Genomic DNA, 25,029 nt, shown 5'->3' with positions numbered 1-25,029 from the left:
AGTGAACTTAGTAAAAGTAGGGCATCACATAAACGTAGAACACAACCAGTAATCACTGGCAGACACTGTACTCAGCATCATCCTGTAATATGAACAGTATCACATTTAGGAGTGAATTACATTCTGCGGCAACGTCACCAGCATAAATACATTACACAATCATCTCATAAGTCTTAACACATTAGACCCTAACCTCCTAAGCATAACTCACATTAGGGGTAAAATTCACAGTAGGAAATAATCTTACTAGCATAAACCATAGTATGCAAGTAACCTCATACATAAACCACAGTTAGAGCTATAAAACAGGGTGCATAAATCATAGTTAGAGCTCCTGGTTTAATGGTATATATATTTTTTTGACATTTCCCTCTGTATTTATCCATATTTATTTTAATGCTGAATTTATCTGTATTTATCCGTATTTGTTTTGGGTTTTGTGGAAAACTGAAGCTGAAATGAGCATATTTCCACATTTATTTAACTGGTAAATATGCTGTCATGATTGAATGCCTACTAGGTTTCAATGCTGTAACACATGCAGAAAATAAATCAATGCTCTCATAAGAAAAAATGCAAATTTCAGTATCAACCTTGTGCTTATCTACTGCTGTTAAAGCCTCTTTACTAAAATTCCTTTCTTTTTTAGCCCCCTTACCTATCAATCCACACAGCTATTGGCCTGGCAGTCATGGCAGACCGTATTTAGAATTACTCAAAAGCAAACCAATGTCCGTTTTTATCCACATTTAAAAATAAATACAGACAAGAAAATAAATGTTTTCTGTCTGTATTTATCTGTAAAACTCAGTAAAAACGGAAAACCGGGATCATAGTACATGAATCACATTTCCTAGCACCACATAAATCACATTAGGGCCTGGCGCCCTACAAACCTCACAGTCCCCCTGGCCAACTGGCCTTCTCAAAGAGGCTCAAATGCCCTATGTCTCAAGTGTCAGGGCATGCTGCCAATGCAACAATATCCAAAAGAGTGTAATTGCGCTGGGGCAGAGGAGTGCATCTCAATCCTATCTCATTCACAATAATGCCCCCAAAGAACTGTGGCCTTAACGTAGCAGCTGGCACTAATTGCTGCACAGCTGTGAATATCAAATGAGGCCTGGACACTCCCGGTGCCCTTTGGGTGGACAAATAGGAAAAACGTGGCAGCTGCCCGCGCTGGTGTGGCGCAGCTGAGGACAAGCAAATAGACCCTGGCACCACTGTGCCCTCAGGGCCTCACTGGAGCTCTCAAAATGAAATTACCCCCTCGGTGCAGCTGCCCTCTGCAAGCGGGCCAGCTGAGATAATCAAGGTGAAGGGACCCAGGCACCTCTGTGCCCTCGGGGCCCCACTGGGGCGTGTTAAACAAATGGTTTTGTAATGGAAGGTACTCTTCCAGTATAAAATACTATGCACAGACATAATTTAATACTTTCCCAAGTTTATATGTGTGCTGATCGGTATAGCACACATGCAAAGTTGGAAAAGTAAGAAACAAATAAAACGTTTCTCCAGGATTTTGTCTGTCTCGGTGAGGCATAATTTGTTTACTCAAATCCCTGTCTACCATTGTTACTAGACAGAGATTTGCATTAAAACCCACACATGATTGCATGGGATGTACCACCCATTGTTTACTTTCCCTTGTCCCAAATTAGCGCAACGTAGAGCAAACACTAGTTTGCATTTCTTTAGACCTGCTTTCCAGCACAAAGCAAGATTTGCTCTTGAAAGTAAATCTCAATAGTTCTTGTTTTCAAGCCTAAACCTGATGCAGACCCTAAGCAAAGGGTTAGTAAATCTAGGCCTAACTGCCTGAGGCTGGTGAATTGATCATTGGCAGTCCAGCCTCTGCAAACCCTTTTATTCCTCGCTCTCTTCACACAATGGCTGGTTGAACCCCTCCTCGGCACCCGACATCGCCATAGACATCCCGGAAGGCTAAAAGATCACCCGCAGGGACCGCACCAATGGAGTAGGAGGAGGAATCCCCATCGTCCACAGGAACACTCTCAAAGTCTCAACCAACACCGACAACACCCTCAGCACCGCCGAACACCTGCACTTCCAGATCCACACCGATCCCAACACCACCCTCAGAGGAACCCTCATCTACAGACCCCCCCCTGGACCACGAGCACAGTTCAGCGACTACATCACCGACCTCGTCAGCACACACGCCCTCGCCTCCACGGACTAAATCCTCCTCGGGGACCTGAACTTCCACCTCGAGAACAACGACGACACCAACTCCTCCACCCTGATCGACAACCTCGCCAACCTCGGACTCCTACAACTCGTCACTACACCCACCCACTCCGCCAGCCACACGCTTGACCCCATCTTCTCCGCAAGCTCCCACGTCTCCTTCAACCACACCAACGAGCTCCACTGGACCGATCACCGCTGCATCCACTTCACCTTCTGGAAACCCACTACGCACCACCGCTCCCAACAGATGCTGCGCCGCTGCTGGAGCAAAGTCACCGAAGACCAGCTTTCCACCAACCTCGCCCGGAGCCCACCCGCAGATCCGACCGACCCCGACACTGCCGCTCGCAACCTCAAAACAGTGCATCAACGACTGCACCAACACCCTCGCACCGCTCAAGAAGCCTTCCAACACCCACACTAGCAAGAAAGCCAGCTGGTTCACCGAAGACCTCCAGGCCTCCAAGCGAACCTGACAAACTCGAAAAAAACTGGATCCGTGAATGAACACCGGAAAGCTACACAGCCCACAAGAATGCCACCCGCAGACACCACCACCACCTCATCAGATCCGCCAAAAGGACCTCCTTCAAAGACTGCCTAGACAACGCACACAACAGCAAAGAGCTTTTCAACATCATGAAGGAACTCTCAAACCCCAGCTCCAACACCAACGACATCCCACCTTCACAAGACCTGTGCGACTCGCTGGCCACCTTCTTCCATCGCAAGATCGCAGACATCCACGACAGCTTCAACGCCGTCACCACCCCGGCAACCACTGAGACCCCCGCTCCCCAAACCACCACCCTCACCAACCGCCTGATCGCCTGGACCAACATCAACGACAACGACACCATCAAGATCATGAACACCGTCCACTCCGGATCCCCGGAAGACCCCTGCCCACACCACATCTTCAACAAAGCCAGCAGCACAATCGCACCCCATCTCCGGAAAACCATCAACATCTCCTTCGAGACAGCGACCTTCCCGGAGAGCTGGAAGCACGCAGAGATCAACGCCTTACTCAAGAAACCCAAGGCGGACCCCAAGGACCTCAAAAACTTCCGATCCATCTCCCTGCTCCCATTCCCAGCGAAGATCATCGAAAAGGCCGTCAACAAACAACTGACCAGCTTCCTAGAGGAGAACAGCATCCTCGACCCGTCCCAGTCCGGGTTCCGCAGCAACCACAGCACCGAAACTGCCCTCATCGCCGCCACCGATGACATCCGGACCCTGCTAGACAACGGAGAAACCGCGGCCCTCATCCTCCTGGACCTATCAGCCGCCTTCGACATGGTCTGCCACCACACACTACGAACACGCCTCTACGATGCTTGAATCCAAGAGAAGGCCCTGGACTGGACCTCCTCCTGCCTCTCCGGCAGAACACAGAGCGTCCGCCTCCCCCCCCTTCCACTCCGAAGCCACCGAGATCATCTGCGGCGTGCCCCAAGGCTCATCCCTCAGCCCAACGTTGTTCAACATCTACATGGCAGCACTCACCCATATCGCACAACGGCACGACCTCAACATCATCTCCTACGGTGACGACACCCAGCTGATCCTCTCCCTCACCAAGGACCCCCACACCGCCAAAACCAACCTCCACGAAGAAATGAAGGCCGTCGCCGACTGGATGAGGAACAGCCATCTGAGGCTGAACTCTGACAAGACGGAGGTGCTCATCCTCGGATCCACCCCCTCGGCCTGTGACGACTCCTGGTGGCCGACTGCACTACGAACACCCCCAACACCCACCGACCACGCACGCAACCTAGGGGGTCATCCTCGACTCTACCCTCTCCATGATGAAGCAGGTCAACACCGTCTCCTCCTCCTGCTTCAACACCCTCCGCATGCTTCGCAGGATCTTCAAGTGGATCCCCACCGAAACTAAAAGGACAGTCACCCAGGCCCTCGTCAGCAGTAGACTGGACTACGAAAACGCTCTCTACGCACGAGCCCCGGCCAAACTCCTGAAACGGCTTCAACGCATCCAGAACGCCTCCGCACGCCTGATCCTCGACATCCTCGCCGCAGCCACATCACACCCCACCTGAAAGACCTGCACTGGCTCCCTGTCAACAAGAGGATAACCTTTAAACTCCTCACCCACGCACACAAGGCACTCCACAACACCGAACCAACGTACCTCAACAGCCGACTCAGCCTCTACACCCCCACCCGCCAGCTCCACTCTGGAGACCGCGCCCTCGCCGCCGTCCCCCGCATCCGAAGAGTGACCGCCGATGTCAGATCATTATCCCACCTCGCCGCCAAGACATGGCACACCCTCCCCATCCGCCTACGGCAGACCGAACACCTTCTGACCTTCAGAAGACTTCTCAAGACCTGGCTCTTCGAACAGTAGCAGCCCCCCCCCCTCGCGCCTTGAGACCCTCGCGGGTATGTAGTGCGCTTTACAAATGCCATGATTGATTGACAGTAGCCAGTTGCTACCTCTGGCCATGAAAAATAATTCATAGAGGCCTGGTTCTGCTTTGGCATGGGAGTGGAGGTACATAATCCATGTCACTTTGAGGAAAACCTTGATCTAGGAAGGGGACAGTGGAACAGTATATTTGTTACATTGAGCTCTATCTCCGATGTGGGCTGTACATGAAAATCTGTCAATTAAGGATATGAGCCAATAATGCACAGTAAATGCAGGCTTCTCATGCAGAGTGAAAGGAAGCCCAGTCACACTGGGACAGAATAGAAAGTATTTGGCACTAGGGAAATACTGACACAGTACAACAGACCAAAGACTTAAGGAGAACTGTTAAGAAAGTAAGAAAAATGACAAGGATAGGAATTACAAGGCTAGAGGGAACAAAACGAATGGATTGGACAGCTTTGGCTACGTCTGAACCAAGCTCAGGACAAAGACTCAACAAGAGATTCAACAGTGTCATGAACCGAGAGCAGCTAACATAACGCAAACATTGTTTTTTGTATATAATAGACTTTTATTAACCCCGAGTAATTTAAGTAAGCGATTTTCCACTGCATCGGACACTTGTTGGACATGTTCGTCCCCAAATGCTGATTTGTTTCATATGTTACTCTCATGTTCACTTGTGCATAGTTTTTGGAAACGTGTATGGTCTCAGATTAACTCAATTTTTGGCATTAACTGTTCTTTTTCATTCACTCATATTTTTGGGCAGTCTTTCACCTATATGGAGCAACCTTACACTCAATGTCAAAATTATTGATCTTTTAATAGCGGTTGCTTTTCAGCAAATTACTAGGAATTGGAAATACTTCACCAAAATTTCTTATAAGGCTTGGTGGTATGCTATTTGCTATAATCATAGGTTAGATACTTCCTTTGTTTATCCTTTACACATGGCTACGAAACGTATTCAATTATGGTCACCTGTTACATCGTTTTTTTATACAAGTGCTAAGCAATTTTCCTCATTGCAGCCCTCTCAACAAGAAGTATTTAAGCCTCCATGAACGTTCCAGAGTTTCCTCTATGTTTTACTTCAATATTCTCCATATTCCTTTTTCCTATTTTATTCTCATTATTTTCATTCCTCAATCCAATTTATGTATTTTTGCTGGAGTAAATATGCAATGTAATGATTAATGATTAATGTTCTATATTGTAAATTGACACCCTTATTCTTTCAATAAAACCTTTTCTGAACTTAAAAAAAACAAAAAAAAACAAAAAACAGTGTCATGAACACCGCTCTGCTATGGATTCCGACAGTCACACAAGACCACTCACCATGCAGCATTTAGTTATTAAAAATGACAGCCAACGAGAGCCACAACAGTCACAGGCTAGGCTAGAGCTGCACAACTGAAACCCATTCAAGAGAATGCCATAGGGATGATCAGTGAAACCGGAAACACTCTTAAAGGTTATGTTGAAACTCGCCACGTTGGTACCTCCTTCCTCCCAAGCAGAGCACCGCCTTGGACAATACTCCATCCTGTGCACCGCTGCAGCCTCACTTAGGGCGCCATGAAATGTTGTTTAAAACTTTCTCTTCCACAAGAACTATCTGTCAAGTAAACCTACCATTTCAGGCAGAAAGTTTCCCAATAACCTAATGCACTAATTGAAATAGGACTTTAAAGACTTGGCGCTACACAGGTGTAACATAACAAAAATAATTGTGGATGCCTTGACTAAGAAAATGGCAATTTGTGCTGCTAAGAATATGTAGGAACTTACTCTGGCATGCCATTGTCAAAGGGTTAAGGCTAAGACATGGGAGACCAGGGTGGGAATACAGGGGCACTCCTCAGGCCCAGTGGGTCTAGGGATGTTGGCAGATCAAGCACCATTGCGATCGAACACAGGCTGTAGTATGGCGCCTCTACTTCACCATCCGCTACATTCCATCCATACTGCTCCCCTGTCTATAAGTATTCACATGACAAATGTTCCTAAGGTTGACTGCAATAGCACTAAACAAGAGAACGGTGAAGCGTTAAATAAAGAAAGTCACACAGTGGATGAGGCACACTAGGGGATGCAGATCTATTATAAGGGACGATATTGTGCGGGCAAAAAGATGCGTCTTAAACCACAGCACTTGAGCTTACTCTAGCCAGTGAACATCTAGTGCATAACGTAGTAGCCCTGGAAGCCAGAACCTGCCCACCACCTGCTACAAACATCCAACTGAAATTGAACATTCCTAGCTTGGCAGAATCCGCTAAAGCTGCTCTATTGCCCCCTAGGGACTCTCCTCTCTCGACTCTGTCCCTGAATTACTGACTCCCCCTAGAACCCGCTCAGGAACCCATAATGGGAGATCATTCGCAGGCCAGAGGCACGATGCATCTACCCACCTACCAACCCACGTGACTGAATCAACTGTCCTACACCCTCCCCAGACTCCTTCCCCAATGATAGACATCAGGAAGTTGAAAATAGTGTCATGGAACATGGTGGGCATAAGTGGAAAGCTGGATCTGCCCTTTTGGCTTGAGCTCATTAAACAACATGAGATATGCATATTACAGGAAACTTGGAGCCTGACCCCTACATTCATTGCGGGGCTTATGACATTTCATAGACCGGAAATTCCTTCCAAACATGGCCGGCCGTCTGGTGGGCTGCTCATCTTGATTAATATTTCACTAAATTGTGACATTAAGGAGCTGTTCAACAGCCAAGATATCCTTGGGATTAGATTAAAAAGGGGCAAGGGTAAGAACTTTGACATTTATAATGTCTATGCCAGGAGTTCTAGAGGAGGAAGTTCCCCAACTCTCCAGGCTCTGGATGAGATACTGGATGCTAAGCACTACAGTCACCCTTTAATAGTTGGTGGGGACTTTAATGTTACTTATGAGCCACTCGACTGGGAAGACTCTTACAAGGTGAATGAGGAGGATAAAGTGTGGTTGGTACGATCATTGGAGCTCCCTCCTATAAAAAAGTGGTTGCAAGCAGCCCTGCAACTGAATGCCATAACTCTGGAACCTAGGCTAAGGGCCGCCAGTGGTAGAACCAGCTCCGACAAAGATGGGGGGGGATTACCTTTATCAGGCCAAATCATTCGAGCCGGATAGATTACATACTTGTGGATCTTACATTATGGCCTTTAATCCAAGACATGGTTATCACCCTATCTTGTGATAGTGACCACAATCTCCTCAGCCTGACTGTTGAGCATCCCTGGGGCGAAAAGGGGAGGGCTGCATTTACTGCACTCAGCACCAAGGAGGTAATCCCTTCAAAGGATAAGCGCCGTCTTAAAGGGCCCGCAATCATGGCAGATGATCGAAAGCTTAAATCGATAAAAAATTATATAGAAATATAGAAACACATTTGGGGACACTGCTATCTGTGCTAGATGAACTGATTCCACAGGCTAGCTGTAGTGCTCTACATATGGAATTCTTTGAATATCTGGCCAGAAACTTTCATGTTCAATCTCACAGGCCCATGCCAAAACAGGGTAGACAATTGGAACAAATATGTGGTTTAACAAGGAGTGCAGGGTACTAATGAGTAGCATGTCTGCAGCAATAAGAAATAGGGCTATTCCCCTGAGACGTGAAGTAAAGAGGCACTATAATCAGGCACAAAACAAAGCTAAGAGAGAGTGGGACGAAAGGAGATGGGAAGAACTTGGGGAGGCCATCTTTCGCCCAGATAGCAGGATGTTTTGGTCACTTTTGTCCAAGGGCAATTTTGAAAGATCTTCCCCTTTGGCCAACAACATCCCTGCTACGGTGTGGAAAAAACACTTCAGTGCTCTGCATTCCATTACTTGTACCCAAGACAGAGCTCCAATGCTACTTGACATAGGCCAGCCAGTATGTAGCCTCACGTTTACCAGAGAGGAAATTTTGACCTCCTTGAAGGCAATTTTACCAGCAAAAGCCACGGGCCCGGACAGTATCTCTGGGGACCTCGTTCACACAGATAGGGGAAACTGGGCTACTTTCCTCAAGACACTGTACTGGTCCGCCGGAGCTGTGTCTTAGCTCCAACCCTCTTCTCTTTGTATATCAATCAAGTAGCTGAGCTTCTATCCTCCATTTCAGCTGATGCCTCCTCGTTGGCGAATCTTAAAATTTCCACCCTATTCTTTGCAGACGATACCCTTCTCGTTTTTAAAACTCCCATGGGCCTGCAAAAATTATTAACCCAATCTAAGGCTTTTTGTGATGAGAGGGGCTTGGAGATTAACACCTCCAAAACTAATGCTGCTGAATCCCCACAAGTCTTCTCCCACTTAAACTTGATTTGGGCATTAAGCCTATCAATGATCTTGCAAGGCTTCGCCCACTGTTTTGGCACAGAATGGTCACCACTCCCGATCTGGCACCTTATGCTGCTGCTTTCAGTGAGGTTTGTGTTCTGGATAACACAAAAAAGATTGGCTGGGTTAAACACGTAAATAGTCTTCGGTCCAGCATTGGTTTGCCAAAGCATGACACTGGCTGTCCACCAACCTACACTAGATGGCAGGTCAAATTATTTTATAGGGCATGGGTTGAGCAGAACACATTTTCTAAAACCAAACAGGGTAGCCTAACAGAAGCTTTTGGAGACTTGAAAACCAGGCGTGTTCTAGAGAGCTATTTTGATATCATCAAGGTCCTAGCCGAAAGGAAACTTCATATCCAATTCAGGCATGGTAGCCTACCAATTAATGCTTTCACAAACTCTTGGCTTATTAACACATCTCAACCCAAGGGCTGCCCCTGTTGTTCTTGCTCACATGAATCAATAGGCCATGTTGCTTGTACAGCCTATGTGAAAGCTAGGAGTAAATGGCGAGCACCAGTGTGTAGACAACTTGGGACTCGAAATTCCAAAGTGGCCTTGCGCATATTGAAATCAGATGCTAGAACTTTATTCGCTTGCACAACTGCAACATTTTAGGCCACTTTTGGGCGATTAGAAGAACGGCGTTGCTAATCCCCTTGCCCACCCCGAGAGCCAAAAATGTGACGACCCGCTTACACAAGATCAATTGCCATAGATGTCATTATCTTTTATTTTGTAAATAAAAGATCATTTTAATGGTGATTTTAATATGTTTTTATGCATTGTGTTGTGTTAAGCTTGGATTGTAAACTCGGGGTCTGTCTGACACAAAATTACTTGAATGCATTTGCACTTTAGTCATAGGTTTTTATTGTTGTGTTACAAATTGCTGGAGGCATTTTAATCATGACCATTGTTTACTTACACATTTTGTATACTGTTATTACTATGTTATTTCCAGCCATTTCTATTTGTAACTTGTTTTAATATTCACTTGAATGTTGTTTAGCAAGCCAGAATATACTAAACATGACTTGTATCGCTGTATCTTTTATGCTTTTTAACCGAAATAAAGAGAGTTTGATTGATCGACTAAGACATGCGAATATCCATAGAACACAATCTAGGGGTTGGTTACCCTTTGTGGTGGCGTTCTCATGTTGCCTACCTTATTGCGTGTTGCAGGTCTCAGCACAGCCTCTCAATCTTTAGGCCAGTAAAATTCATACTACATACATGCTGGAGGCCAGGCCCTCACAGGCAGCCATAGCGACTTCCTCCTGTCGGCGGCATGTGGCAGTTTGTTATCCTTTCCCCTGTAGCCTTTCTCACTGTACTGCTACTTATACAGCCAACAGGAGTCAGTCATATGGTAACAGTCCCCCTCCCATGGTCTCATGCCTAAGGCCGTGACTCTACATGCATGCACTTAGACCCAAATTAGGCATGTAAGGGAGACCCTTACATCCTCCACCTCTTTGAACTGCTCCAGTCCCTTGGACCTCACTTGCACATTAAACAGCACAACACAACCTGTCACATTAGTTTCACAAACCACGGCCACAATGGTATCCCTGACTCTCAATTAATATCTACAAAAATCATCATACTACCCTAGGAGTCCCTACTCTTTCCCGAGTGCCGATCACCTACATCTAGTAAAAGAATGGAGGGCATTTCAGCTTTCTAGAGAGTTCCATGTGCCAAGAAACCTAACCTGATTCTTCGAGGGCTTGCATTGCCTTTGTGTCAAACAAGGTAATGCAAGTGCGGCCAAGCTCTTAAATGAGATTTACTATGCCACACAGAGCACCTTGCGTGACTCTGTGTGACATAGGAATCTGGAGTAAAGCAACGCAGTGCAAGTCTCTGTCTTATGGTACTTTGCACTGGGAAGGCATAACACGGGTGGAGACTGCGTGTAATGCATCCTCCCATGTATTTTGGTGCATTCCCTTATTTACTAACACTAATAAACCTGGGAATGTGTTAAAAGGTGCCCCTTCCTGCACAAAAACAATGCTGAGTGTAACACAGGCACCCTTGCACCATAACGCAAGAGTGCCTGCTTTTGTGCTAAGCAGCACACAGTGCGCCTGCGCAGGAAAAGAGCAGGAACGGGTCGTATCTTTGTAGATATGGTGCATTCCTGCTCTCTCCCTGTCACGCAGCGTTGCACAGCAAGTGACTTTTTAATAAATCTGTCCCCTATGGTCTAACTATAATGCACTGTATACATCTGTGAAAGATGATGCATTTACTCTTTTGACAAACAGCTCACAGAGTCTTGACCATGCAACTAAAGCCATTCTACTCTCAGCCCACTGATGACTATATTATACATGCAACCTCACCCTATTTTCACTCCTTGAGAACATTAAGGTGGCCCAAATTACATCTCTTATACACCATCAACAAACTAATTTGTCAAACAGGGAATACCTCCCTACCTAACACGCCATTTCTTCAAGCTCAGTGGCAATTTCAAACACTATTCATATCCATTAGACTGAGCTATACAACCTTCAGCGCAAGGTGAGGCATCTACCATACAGCCAGAAATCTCAATGGGGGCGGAGGACACAAGTGGGTCTTTCACTGTGGGTTGAGTCCCACAGCAACACTGACCCTCATTCAAATATCCCAAAACATACACTATAGTAACTGTAATCTCTCCTGTAGGATCACCACTGATATCTGAGGGTATTATATCACAGACTGGGTTAATGCAGGGGACAGATGCAGCATACATTTTGGGAAGAAAAGGATACATAGGTATGTTAAATGTGTTCTTGTATTGATCATTAAGTGGTAATTGTTTTAAGTTATGCTCTCCAATGTGTTACATTCTCATTATTCACTCCTAATATTGCAAGATTAAAACTGTTATAATTGTTTCTATAATATATTTCAGGTTCGAGAAGATGGTCAGTGGGATGTACATGGGTGAGCTTGTAAGGCTTATTCTAGTGAAGATGGCCAAAGAAGGGCTGCTGTTTGAAGGACGAATCACTCCGGAGCTTTTAACCAAAGGAAAATTTGACACTAAACATGTGTCTGCAATAGAAAAGTAGGCATCCATGTTTGTTGTGTTTTAGTCACTGCTCTCTCGTTATTTGTCTGTATCAGTTTTTCTGATTGTTTAATGTGGTTGTTTTTTTTTATCCTTTTCGTAACTGTGCCATGTTTTCCTATAGGAGTGACCATACTATTTCATTTTTAGAGTGCCAGTGTAGTAAATTAAGTTCATCAGGGGCGATAAATGTGACATTTTGCTAATAGTTCAAAAATTAACACGGTAAGGTTATATGCTCTCAAACAAGTCTTCATTTTCAGTTTGCCTATGGTAGATGACTCTCTTCCGAAAAATCTTATTACCCCATATCATTCTTCTCAGTTTTCTGATTTACCCCCCATCTGTCTTCAGTTAACCAAGGACTTACTGCTGAGAATAAAGTCTGGATCCTCTTCCGATCCCTGTTTGCCCCAAACTTTGCAGTTGGCACCGGACCATATTGCTGATTCTCTGCAGTATGTGTTCAGTTCTACACTACAATCATGAATCTTCCCTAACTCTTGGAAGGAAGCGATCATCATGCGGCTACTCAAGAAACCAAATGCGGACCCTGACAAACTGAAAAATTTACGCCCCATATCTCTGTTGCCTGCTCCCGCCAAAATGCAGGAGAAATATATCAATCAGGAACTTGTCAAATTTATTGATACCCATCGTATACTTGACCCATCTCAAAATGGGTTTAGGAGTGGCCCCAATACAGATACTACCCTGATTGTGGCTACAGATAGTATTCGTTGGCAGGTTGATAAGGGCGGGGCATCTTTCTTGGTAATTCTCAACCTGTCCGCAGCATTTGATATGATCCAACGACTACAGCAAGCTAGTGTCAATGGGACTGCCCTTAATCTTCTCCACTCTTTTCTTTTTAATAGAGTACAAATGTCAGCTGTAGTGGTTTCAAGGTGAATGATTTCAGTCTCCCATGTGGGGTACCCCTGGGCTAGTCCCTGAGCCCAACTCTTTTTAATTTGTATGTGGCCCCGTTTGCTGAATTAATGCGCTTCTTTCTGTTCCACGTTTTATCCTACGCAGATGACACACAAATTATTGGCTCTATCTCTGACAATCTGGGCTTTGTGGTGGGAAAGTTCAACCAGTGCATTTCTAGCATTAGTAGCTGGGAAAACTTCTTGAAACTTAACTCAGACAAAACTGAGGTGTTATTTTTCAGAACTCAGTATTCCATCAGGTCCAACAGCTGGTGGCCAAAGGCATGCAGACCTCTACCCGCTCCAGTCAAGTCAGCTAAAAATCTTGGTGCCATCTTTGATAACGCTGTGAGCTTTGACACACAGGTCAAGTCGTACCACCAGCACATGTTTACTTATCATTAGGACTCTGAAAAAAATCATAACATTCATTGCCTTGGAACTGCGTCAATCAGTTATCATCGTCCTTGTCACCTCACGTTTGGATTATTGCAACACATTATATCTTAATATCAATATCTTCTACTTGAACAAGCCTTGTACCTCAAAGGTCCCAGTCAACTGAACTCTCTTTTTCACTGGAATAATCCTTCCAGACCCCTTAAATCTTCTCTCTGTAAGATGGTGAGGATTCCAAGATGCCAGAAAGCCGGATGGGGAGGGCGTTCCATTTTGGTTGCAGCTCCAAACTCTGGAACACCCTGCCAGCTCACATCTCGGGAGTTGATTCCTTAACAGCATTTAAAAAGCATCTGAAAACAAGGCTCTTCTCTTTATAGATTTTGTCTTGATTTTGCTCTGCCTCAGATTGGATTGAGATCATTTTGGCCCAGCGCTTTGACACCTCTGGGTAGAGAGTACTCTATAAACCCTGTTTTCATTTCATGTATGGTTTGGGGAGTTTACTAGCATATGGTCACCAGAAACGTTAATGTTCACAGATATTTTGTCTCTCTGGGAGCCTGGACAGGTAAAGAGCCATTGAACCTCCATAGAGCCCATCATGGAGTATGTAGAGCAGTGTTCAAAATTACAGTTAAAATGTAGAATTATATTGGATGTTTTTCATATATTAACTAATGTGAAATTTCACTCATTGTGGTATCTCTTTAACCATAAGATTCTCTGGGATAGTTCTCATCATGTGAGATATTATGAGGACTCCCTTACCACGTGAGATGTTGCTGGATCTGTATCACATCAGATGGCTCTTCCTGACCATAAACCTCTGTGACCATAAAGTGTTGGATCTTGCTAATCAAGTTAATCTTTCAACTTTTGACATCAGATTTAACTCACTTGAAAGCACTGACCTTATTCTCAAATACCCCACATCCATCCTGGCCTCATTCTCAACGACATTATGATTTCGCCTCCTCATATCTATTATCAATAACATCTCAATCACCCTCAAAGTTTCTACTCACCTGTCTTCTCCCTCCCAACCTAAACCGCCTCCCCCAACTGAAACTTTGACTCTTCATTCTATTACTCTTCAGCCTTCCCACAATTCCAAACTACCTCAAAGATCTGCTCAGTCTCAAAAATCACACTCCTTTTACATCATCACAGACCACTATGTGTACACTCCTTAATTACAGACCTGCTGTAAAACTTGCCTGTTACATTTAGGACACTATTGCTGTCTCAAACTTCACTTTATCACTCAAACATCATTATCTGACATCACCAACCATATCATATCTGACATTTTACCAAAGGGATACAACATACTCACTAGAAATTGTGAAGAGCATTTCAATGACATCGGAACCTGAGCTGGAGAGAACCTGCAACCTGGCAAATCTCTGAGCGTGGAGTAGGAGCTTGCACAGAGGATCATCCTCAAAAGAGCATCTGACTTTTTCTCTCACCTGAGCCATAACAGACTTCATTTGAGGAGCAGATGGAGTCAACTGAAGAATTGTTTCAGCAGCTTAGAATGTTGCAACGGTAATGATCCCATGGCTGGGACAACTGGTGAAGCCTTTGAGGCAGTATGTGCCACTTGAGACCTTGGAATGGTTCTGAAAGGGATGAAACAATATTGAGGCAGAAGCCATTAGCTGAGGAGTGGTTGAAGGTTCCTGAAGGTTCCACGGACCCAGGAGACATACTAGAGTGAGACGGTGTGAACTCACAGATATTGAACATGGCCTGAGAAAAGGCTGCCACTTGCTGTTGGCACCGTAAAATTCAGGCACAGCTTTAAAGAACATGCACTGACTGTAAAGACAATTTTGAGGATGGAGTTAATGACCAAATTTGTTGCAATCCAGACTTGTCCCTGGAGCAGGAGTGAAGCCTGGGAGTGGATGTCTCCTTTTGTGATGTTTTTTGTGCTTGCATGTTAGGATTTTACTTTATATCTCACTCTCCTTGATCACTTTGAAATGCAAGGGTTCACATTTCTCACAGGAGCTGGTGTCATGCTTGAAGTCTGAGCACTTAAGGCAGATGTGTTGAGCTTCTCAGATCAACATTTGCTTGAGGAAGGTGCAAAATTCGATTGAAGAATGACACTATGCATGTGACATTACACTAACATACACTGCAGATTATTTTGGGAAATGAATAAAGTTTGTAAAATACTGATGAGGATCTGGATCCACATCAAAGGTAAAGAAGCAAAAGCAAGTGCATATATCAATTGGAGGGCACATAGGATGCAAATGTTCGATGGGGCCTTACATGGCTCGGTTTATAATTTTGTCGCATACAGAGGGACCAGACCTGCAGCCAGTTAAACAATGTCACCCAGCGTAGTACCAGCTACTGCAAGTTTCTTAATCCAGTCCAGCACCTTGAGAAGTTTTAAAATGTAAGGAATCTGTGGATAAAAGTATTCCTCGGAAATCAACACTTTCCATGTTTCAGCAATTCCCTGAAAGACTAAAGTTTCTACATCAATCCTAAGCCAATAAAAAAGAAACCGAGCTCCTTCTCTGTTTCTGATGGGTGCATCTTCCTACAGAAGTGCTACCTTATCAATATCCCTAGGCACCACATTGGATTTGTAAACTTGTTTTGCTCCATAATAGCTCAAAGGAGTCTGCACGTGTGTGAGAAGTTGGCCTGGCATATGCTGTCCACTAGTTATAGGGGACACCTTGCACCAGTCCAATTCGACTCTTAAGGTGATAGGTTAAAAGACAACCTTTAAAGAAAGCTATCTTAGTGGTAGCTGTGGAGAGCAGCCTTCAGGCTAAGTCTTGAAGGAGTGTTAAGCTTATTGTTTTACCATAGATAACCTCTTGAATGACCAAATGAAAGAGTAGTCCACACAGGTATATATTCAAAATATATGTATTTATTCTAAGAATAATCCCACTAGTCTCTTTATGAGTCTGGAGGCAAAGATACAATTCAAACAATCATTGATAGTTACAATAAATAGCACTGGAATCACAGGGCCCCAGGGGGGGACCAAACCATATATTAAAACAGTGGTATAAGAACCACGACAATTCTACAGACAGTGCCTAGGGCACTTAGGGTTGCTGGCCCCTTACGAAACCACCCAAGGTAGTGAGGAAGGGGACCCACGGGAGACGCGTGCAGTGGTAAAAACTACTGTCGGGATCTCTATTAAACCCTATGGGGAATGTAGTGGTTGGAATTTGCAAGAATCTAGACACTTCTAGGAGGAGTTCAAGTTCAAGAGTTTAGAGTTAAGCTTTTGAAGGGCCCACACCCACGAGAGTACCGAGGTACCACTGTTACCTGCCCCAGGGAAGCCGGGTGCATAGGTCGTTTTCGATGTCGGGTCGCGATCTGGTTTTCAATGGAAAAACGTGAAGAACTGCTGCGAGCAAGAAGCGTCGTCGATGTCGTGCAGATTGAAGATGTAGATCTTGAAGAGAAGGACCTTCAATGTCGGGTGCTTCCAGGTGGAAGATGAGTAGCTTGGATCAGCAGCCACGGGGTCCAGGAGGCTTCAAGGAAGGCCAGCTTCTGGAGGGCGACTGTCCCACGAAGGATGAAGGCCGCTGCGGTGTTAGTGTCCGGATTGGATCCACTAAGCCTTGGCAACCGCAACCCACGCAAAGATCAAGAAACCGCTACTGGTGCAGACCCACGAGGTCTGAGCGAGGTCTCCAGCGAGGAGACTGTAGAGCAGGCCTGGAGCAACCAGGGGAGCCCTTTAAAGTAAAGATTGACCTCCACTAGGGCCCACCAGTCGAGAGACAAGGGTCCGCGGGAGGCAGCAATTTGGCGTACGTAAAGATGCACCCACGGGTCGCCGGAGCGGGCTAGGGCGTTGATCTTTGGCACAGATGATGCTGAGAGGTTGGCACAATAATGGGCCAAAGCACAACTTCCCCAATCGTCGGGGTCGGGTGCTGTGCAAGAGGTGGCCGGTGTCCTGGGGTATTGGGGATCTCGGCACACACGGGGTCCACAGTGCTGAGCTTTGCTGTGCACACTCACTGGCCTCTGGGATGCTTGGAAACCCACCTCAGGGTAGGCAGAAGTCTTCGATGTCCGTAGGAGCAGCGGAGTTCCAACCGGGTCACTTGCAGTGTTTCAGGTGCCTGCCAAGCCGGGGGGTAACTCCTTTACCCCAAGGGAGATTTCTTCATTCAGCTGTGCGGCAGCAAGTCGAAGGTTCAAGTCTTTGAAGTCCAAGATTAATCTGAGGCTCTGGGGACCCTGCACCCACCTTTATCCAGGGATTAGGGGAGTGGCTGAATCAGAGCCCACCAATGAGTTCAGGCGGGAAAGGGTGGCTACACCCTCTCCCCTTTGTGTGTTTTCCCGCCTGGGCAGGGGACAGGATGCCCCTGAACCGGTTTGAGGCGGTGTATGCAGAAGTAGGCACTGGAGTAGCCTACGTGCAAGTTTGAAAGACATCCTATGGTGCACCCACCCAGTTCCAATCCACATAGTCTGTCTGGGGAGGTGGGAACACCTCCTTGCAACAAGATCCCTATTGTCCAGCTGCCGTGGTTGGAGTTCTGCCCAGCAACAGACAGCCAGAGTCGTGTGGGTGGCGGGTAGCATCCATTTTGTACTACGTGTGCACTTTTAATTGGTGTCTAAAATCTGCCGCTTTTACCATATCACCCCTCTAGCGGGGGGAATCATGCCCTCACTCCCATGGCTGGATTGGGGGTATGATTCCACAATGTTTGACACCAAACATGACATGGTTCTGTGCAGCCACTCTCAAGTTATCACGCTATCGCGATTACTTATAATGCGGTTAAGAGTATATGGTATGGCTGCACTACAAACAACCCAGCAATAGTTTTACGAAGGTTGCAGAGGGGCCCTTCTCAGGTAGGGGCTCCCCCTCACACATATCTCAGCACCCTGCCTTGTAGGATTAGCAAGGCCTGCCTTAGGGGTGACCTATGAGGATATATGTGTTGTATTAAGTGGGATACAGGATACCTATATCCCTGTAAGGGGTGCAAGCACCACCTTACCCAGACTACAGTAGTGGTCTGGTGGTGTCAGTTTGTATGGCTGTCCCAGGGGTGGCACAATAAGTGCTGCAGCCCCTGGTAGGCCTCTGAGGGACCCATGCCCTGGGTACCTAGGGTACCATCTACATGGGGCTGATAGGGTGTCCACAGTATCCAATTGGTATGTACCTAGGGTACTCACATTAGTTTAGAGAGGAAACAGATAGGCTGGGGTCCTGGATAGCAGGATCCCAGCCAGACTAGTCAAAAACCATTCAAATACCAGGAAAAAAGGCTGGGGGCAACCATATAGTCAGATTCCACCTTCCTACAACGTGTTATCGCACAATGCAAGTCACAGATAAGCGTATCCATGAGTTTAACAGTGCTGGCCTATATACCATGCCAACTACCTCACTGACATCAGTTTCTGTTTTTCTGTGCCTTACTGACACAGGTCCGAAACTCTATTTCATTGTTTACCAAATTCCTCAACATCTAATCAACAGTAGATTATGTACTATGTTAAAACCATAGGTCTTAGGGTTAACACCCTTTTAAAGATGTCCCTGTCAGATCCTCACAACATCTGCATATGATGTCTGGGACCTGACCATAAGCCTTTAGTCTCTTATTTTATTCTCCTCTCCATGAACCCAAAGGTCTCAGTGAGTAGGAAAGCAAACAATTTACTGCTTGGGCCTAAAAGGGCACCCCCAACAGCCACTCTCTTCTCCTTCTAGTGAATCTACTGACAGGGGTTAATTCCCTCATGTGGCCATGCCGCAAAAAACTGGAACAGGAATGAGAAATCATCTTCTACCTCAAGGAAACAATCCCACTTCCGGTACTCTTTATTGTTGGCTGTGCAGTTACCCCTTTGGTCTCTTCGACATCCCCTTCAAAGCCAAGTAAGAAAGTTAAACTGGAGGTCTTGGCTCTATCTGCCTATGTGCTGTTGCTCAAGTACTTTTGAGAGGTTATGCTCGATATGTTTGGGACTACCACTCTTCCCTCTGATCCAGTTTCCAGGGGTGAGCCAGATGTTGACTCCATGTTTCCCGCAGCTTTGACCCTAAACAACCCTGTCTCAACATCACTACAGCCTTTGGCTCCAGCACCACTTCCACAATAGCTATCACTATCAAAGGCACTGGTTGCATTGTCTTTGATGTCAAATCCACTCTTGGAGATGATATGTATACAAATTATTGGATAGCTAAGGAGGAAGTGAAAATTTAATTTGAGGACAAGTCTCTTGCTGACCCTCTACACAGAGTCAAGATGTTAACACATATGGAAGAACTAATTGGCTCATATTTATCTGCTTTGGATATACCAAACTTGAGTTTTACAAAATTATACAAAGAAGTGATGAATGGAATGCTTGAATTAAACTCAGCCCCTGGCAATTACTCGGACCACAACCAAACCTATCGTTATTGTGCACATCATGCCACCTCAGCTTGGACATTGCCATATACAAATCAGTCTTAACCCTGCTCCAGTGGGAACAGTCCAGCTTGATTTGTCAGGCAAGATCCTCCCTAAACAGGAACAAAAGCAACCCAGAACCGGTTTTGCCATAGTTAGAAGCGCATCAGCCAAGTATAGCTTGGTTCCAGTGACCTAGTGTGCATGGGACCTACATCTGGGCAAACCTGTTCCACTTAGGGGACACACTAAAGCATACAAAAATGTGATGGATGGAATGCTTGAATTAATCTCAGCCACTGGTAATTACTCAGGCCGCATCCTAGTCCATCGTACTTTAGCACACCATGTCACCTCAGTTTGAACCCAGACATATGCAGTTTGAACCCAGACATAAACAAATCATTCTTGACCCTGATTCTCATGGGAACAGTCAAGTCTGAACTGCCAGGCCAGGTCCTTCCTGAACTAGAAACTAAGCAACCCAGCATCGGTTTCACCCTAGTTAGGGCTCATCAGTCAGGTTTAGTTTGGTTCCAGTGTACCACTTAGGGTGGCATACTAAAGTATATAAAAAAGTGATGGATAGAGTGCTTGAATTGATCTTAGCCACTGGTAATTTGAGGCTGCATCCCAGTCCATTGTTATTTTGTACACCATGCTACCTCAATTTGGGCCGAGCCATATGCAAATCAATCTTGACCCTGCTCCATTGGGAATATTCCAGCCCGAACTGCCAGGCCAGGTCTTCCCTGAACAGGTACACAAGCAAACCAGGACTGGTTTCACCCTAGTTAGAGCTCATCAGCCAGGTGTAGCTTGGATCCTGTGAAACAGTGTGCATTAGACCCACGTCTTGCCATACCTGTCTCACTTACGGCGTCACACTAAAGTATACAGAAAAGTGATAGATGGAATGCTTGAATTAATCTTAGCCATTTGCAATAATCGGGCTGGATCCCAGTCCATCATTATTGTGTACATCATGCCACCTCAGTTTGTACCTAGCCATATGCAAATCAGTTTTGACCCACCTCCAGTATGAATAGTCCTGCCAGATTGCCATGCCATATCTTCTCTGAACAGGAAAATAAGTAACCCAGAGCTGGTTGTGCTGTAGTTATGGCTCATCAGCCAGGTATAGCCTTGTTCCAGTGACAGTGTGCATGGAATGCAGCAATATGCAAATCAGTCTTAACCCTCCTCCAATGGGAGCAGTCTAGCCTGAACTACCAGACCAGGTTCACCCTGCACAGGCACACAAGCAATCCAGGATCGATTTTGCCCTACTTATGGCTCATGAACCAGGTATAGCAGCGTTCTAGTTACACAGTGTGCATGGTAACTATGCCTGGCTGTACCCTTCTGACTTAGGGTGACACACTAAAGAGTACAAACAAGTTGTGAACGCTTTTTCCAGTTCTCCTGGCTAGTATAATGCAAATAACAGCGGCTGTTATCCATGATAGCATTTATGAATTAGTGAAAGGGTTGAAAAGGGCTTCACAACACAGAATGGGATATATATATATATATATATATATATATATATATATATATATATATATATATATATATATATATATATATCCTGCTCCACTGCACCTTGAGCCAACGCACTCACGGACCGGTGCTATAACGCGGAGGTGCAACCGCGTATAATATGCTCGCTCATTCCTTCTTCTTTTTCTCGAACTGGAAAAGCACTCACAGGGGTCTTTGACTTTATCAAAGTTTTAATTCATGCAGCCAACAAATAACATGACGCGTATCGGCTACTGCCTTTTTCCAATGTTACAAAATTGCGCGCCAAACATCGGCATTTTAAAAATCATCAACATCCGGTCACATGATGCAAGTCAAAGCGAAATCAAAATTGACATAGGACCATACTTTTCCTGTTCTATCACAGGCGCCATCTTGGAATATACATACGGTGGCTAAATCTAAATGTCCAACGCTGAATCAGCCTTCTGATGTAAGTGAAATATAATACATTCAGTGATTTTCATTAATCTTACCGTATAATGAGATCTAGACATTCTCATGATTTAAACAAAGTTGCGTTAATCGAAATTCAGCCGTGTATCGGCATCCATACGCAAACACCACCTATAATACCACCATCATGGCATACCTGTGATCTAATTACGCCGTGTATCTGCTAAGTCCATCCTATACTTAATTGATTACATGCATCAAAAGACCATTAAATTGATAAACCACATGGCATGTTTACAAGATTAACCCATATACATGGAAAATATCATCCTTTCAGAATTCACCTAGAAAACCTTGGAGTTCCTAATAGCGTATTAATCTCAGATTTAATCGCCCAAGTGTACAGCTAATTCTTCCCCTATATTCATTCCCTTAGGAGTCTTGGTTTCCAGGTCGATAATATATCTGGATTCAAGTCTACGCAGCTTTCTAATCCTATCCCCACCTCGAATACTAGCGGGAATCATATCTAGACCAAAGTAGCGTAGCAGATCCCTGTTACTGTCATGTTTTTCTGCATAATGTCTTGCGACTGGGTAGGTCTCATCTTTTTTGGCTTTCGCCCTCATATGCTCCAATACCCGTATCTTTATGGGGTGTATGGTACTGCCAATATATATCAATCCGCAAGGACATTCCAAGCAGTATACTACATAAGTAGTATTACATGTGATGAATTTCTTAATGGTTCTAGGTATCTTCAAGCCTGTAACTTAATATGTGAGTGTTCTTCTACTTCCTATGCAGGCCTCACATCTGCCACAAGGGTAGAAGCCCCTAAGCTCCCTTAGGGTCCCACTTGTGCTCGGTCTGGTGTAGAGATGGCTTTGGACTAGACTATCCTTCAATGATCTAGCCTTCCTATACGTTATCAGAGGGGCAGCTGGAATATCTGATCCTATCACATTATCGGTTTTAAGTATATGCCAGTTCTTTTTCATGATTTGTCTCAAATCATTGGCTTCATTGGAAAAAGTAGTTATCATTCTGAACTTATTGTCTCCTGTCTTTATATTGTTGTTCTTCTTCTCATTTACCAGGAGTGTTTCTCTTGGTATGTTGTTAACCCTATTAAGGGTTACTTCCAGAAAATATCTATTGTAACCCCTAATGACAAATCTATTCAGACTAGCCTTGGCTGCTGATTCAAAATCCGAATTCCTTGTGCTGTTGCGTTTAATCTTAAGAATTCCCCATAGGGGATACTTCTGACCAACCTAGATGGATGGTTGCTAGCAGCATGTAATAATGAGTTCCCGGCTGTGGGTTTTCGGTACAATGACACATTGGGTTTGTTATCTATTATGCTTATTTTTAGATCTAGGAAGTTTACCGTATTGGAGCTAACTTCACCGCTAAATTCTAGATTGACCATGTTATGATTCAGACTAGCAATGAGCTCATTGGCTGACTCCATGGAGCCATTCCACACAATACACAGATCATCAATATAACGGTACCAGGAGACCACCCTACTCATATCGATGCTCCCCTGTGCTCTGGACACCTGCTCCTCCCACCAGCCTACGAACAAGTTCGCATAGCTGGGGGCAAAGCAGGTGCCCATCGCAGTACCGGAGATCTGTTGGTAATAATCATCACCAAATACAAAGATGTTATTTGTCAAACAAAATTCCGTGAATTGTAAAATCATTTTGTTGTGTTCTGCAAACTTCAGAGATTTTTTATTCAAAAAATGTGCCACCGCCTCCAGACCATGCTCATGATTTATCCGGGTATAGAGACTTGTAATGTCCAAGACAATTAGTTTATACTCCAAATCCCATGATTGTTTTTCAATTCGGTTCAGAAAATCTCGTGAGTCTTTGATGCATGCTGGTAGTTCTTTTACAACAGTTCGAGAAAAAGAAGAAGGAATGAACGCGAATTTTATATATATATATATATACATATATATTTTCTACTGGCGGTCGCCAGTAGATAGTTATAGTTAGGACCAAGTTCCCATAGGAAATCTGAAAAATCTATTTTGAATAACTTTGGCGCCGGTTGACTTATCTTTGTGAAATTTTCAAAACTAATGGGGCGCTCCGCTCAGCTCCTACCCTGAAAGTCTCGGTGGTGATGCGTCAAGCGGGGGCTGAGAAAAAAGGGGGGTCCCAAAACGCGTTTTCCCCATGCATTTTCCCATAGGACCTTTAGTCGAAGGTACAGCCCGAACGGCTGAACAGAATTACTTGAAATTTGGCAAAGAGGTAGTCCTCAGGTCAGGCATGTGCCTTTTGCATATATGGTGTCAATCTGTTCAGTAGTTCCTGAGAAAATTGCAGTTAAAAGTACATAAATATCTATAAGCGCGCACCGTGCGCGCACATTAACGTGCGCGAGCGTAATTGTGATTGGTGGTTACATGTCAGTCAACATTCGAATCGGTCGAAATCAGGAAGTGTTGTCCTCCATTTTGTGTGTGACATTGAAAAAGAAAGGTGGAGAACGCGAAAAGGGGGCAGGGTACAGAGTTCCTGACCCCCTAGCTTTTGTCAGGGGGTCCCTGAAGGACCCCGAAGGGTGAAAAAAACATTTTTAAAAAATCGCACGGTGCGCGCACCGTCGCGAGGTGCGCGCACGGTGCACACACGGCGGAAAAAATCATAAAAAAAATAAAATTAAAAATCAAATTTAAGTGTTTAGATGTTAGGTGGCTCTAAAAAGAGCCGTTGTGTTAATTGAGGAACAGAGGAACAAAAAAATGAAAAAAATTATGGGGTGCCGCATGTGTGCTGCTGTATCTTGCTCACTATTAGGGGAATGCTGGTGTCACCATAAGAGAGAAGAGCATTGCACGCATTGCACCGTATATGCACCCTCTTGAACAGAGGGTGTATATCCAGAGGAACAGAAGCAGGTGAAGCTGCCGCCGCAGATGAAGTGCTCGGCTGAGCTGCCGATGATGTGCTCAGCCGAGCTGCTGCGGATGTGCTCGGCTGAGCTGCTGGAGGGTTGTCTCTAGCAGCTCGAGCAAAAGCCACAGGATGTACTCCTTTAACGTGCCTGATCATAGTGAAAATACTAAAAGAGTATTTCTTTTTAGGATCTCCTCTTGATAAGACAACACCACAAATAGTGCAGGTGACTTTTGGAGCATTCACCTTCTTCTGCCCCTCTGGAAATGTAAAAAATTGCCATATAAAAGAGTCTTTCTGTTTCCTCTGTCTCACAAGGGTCTCCTGCTCA

The 25,029-nt window shown here is 45.1% G+C and overlaps 1 protein-coding gene across 3 annotated transcripts in view; it reads left to right on the top strand.

Annotated features, from left to right (window-relative positions):
- HK1 (hexokinase 1) overlaps window positions 1–25,029 on the top strand; it is a 1,728,681-nt gene that overhangs the window by 815,818 nt on the left and 887,834 nt on the right. For all 3 annotated transcript variants that reach the window (XM_085603586.1, XM_085603588.1, XM_085603587.1), the window contains one exon: window positions 11,895–12,050. In XM_085603586.1, the coding sequence (XP_085459712.1) occupies window positions 11,895–12,050 (156 nt within the window). The remainder of the gene's footprint in view (window positions 1–11,894; window positions 12,051–25,029) is intronic.

The sequence above is a fragment of the Triturus cristatus genome, chromosome 1_2 (assembly GCF_964204655.1).
Source record: "Triturus cristatus chromosome 1_2, aTriCri1.1, whole genome shotgun sequence".
NCBI lineage: Eukaryota > Metazoa > Chordata > Amphibia > Caudata > Salamandridae > Triturus > Triturus cristatus.
Note: the sequence above shows the minus strand (reverse complement) of the source record. Positions and strands in the feature narration are given on the sequence as shown.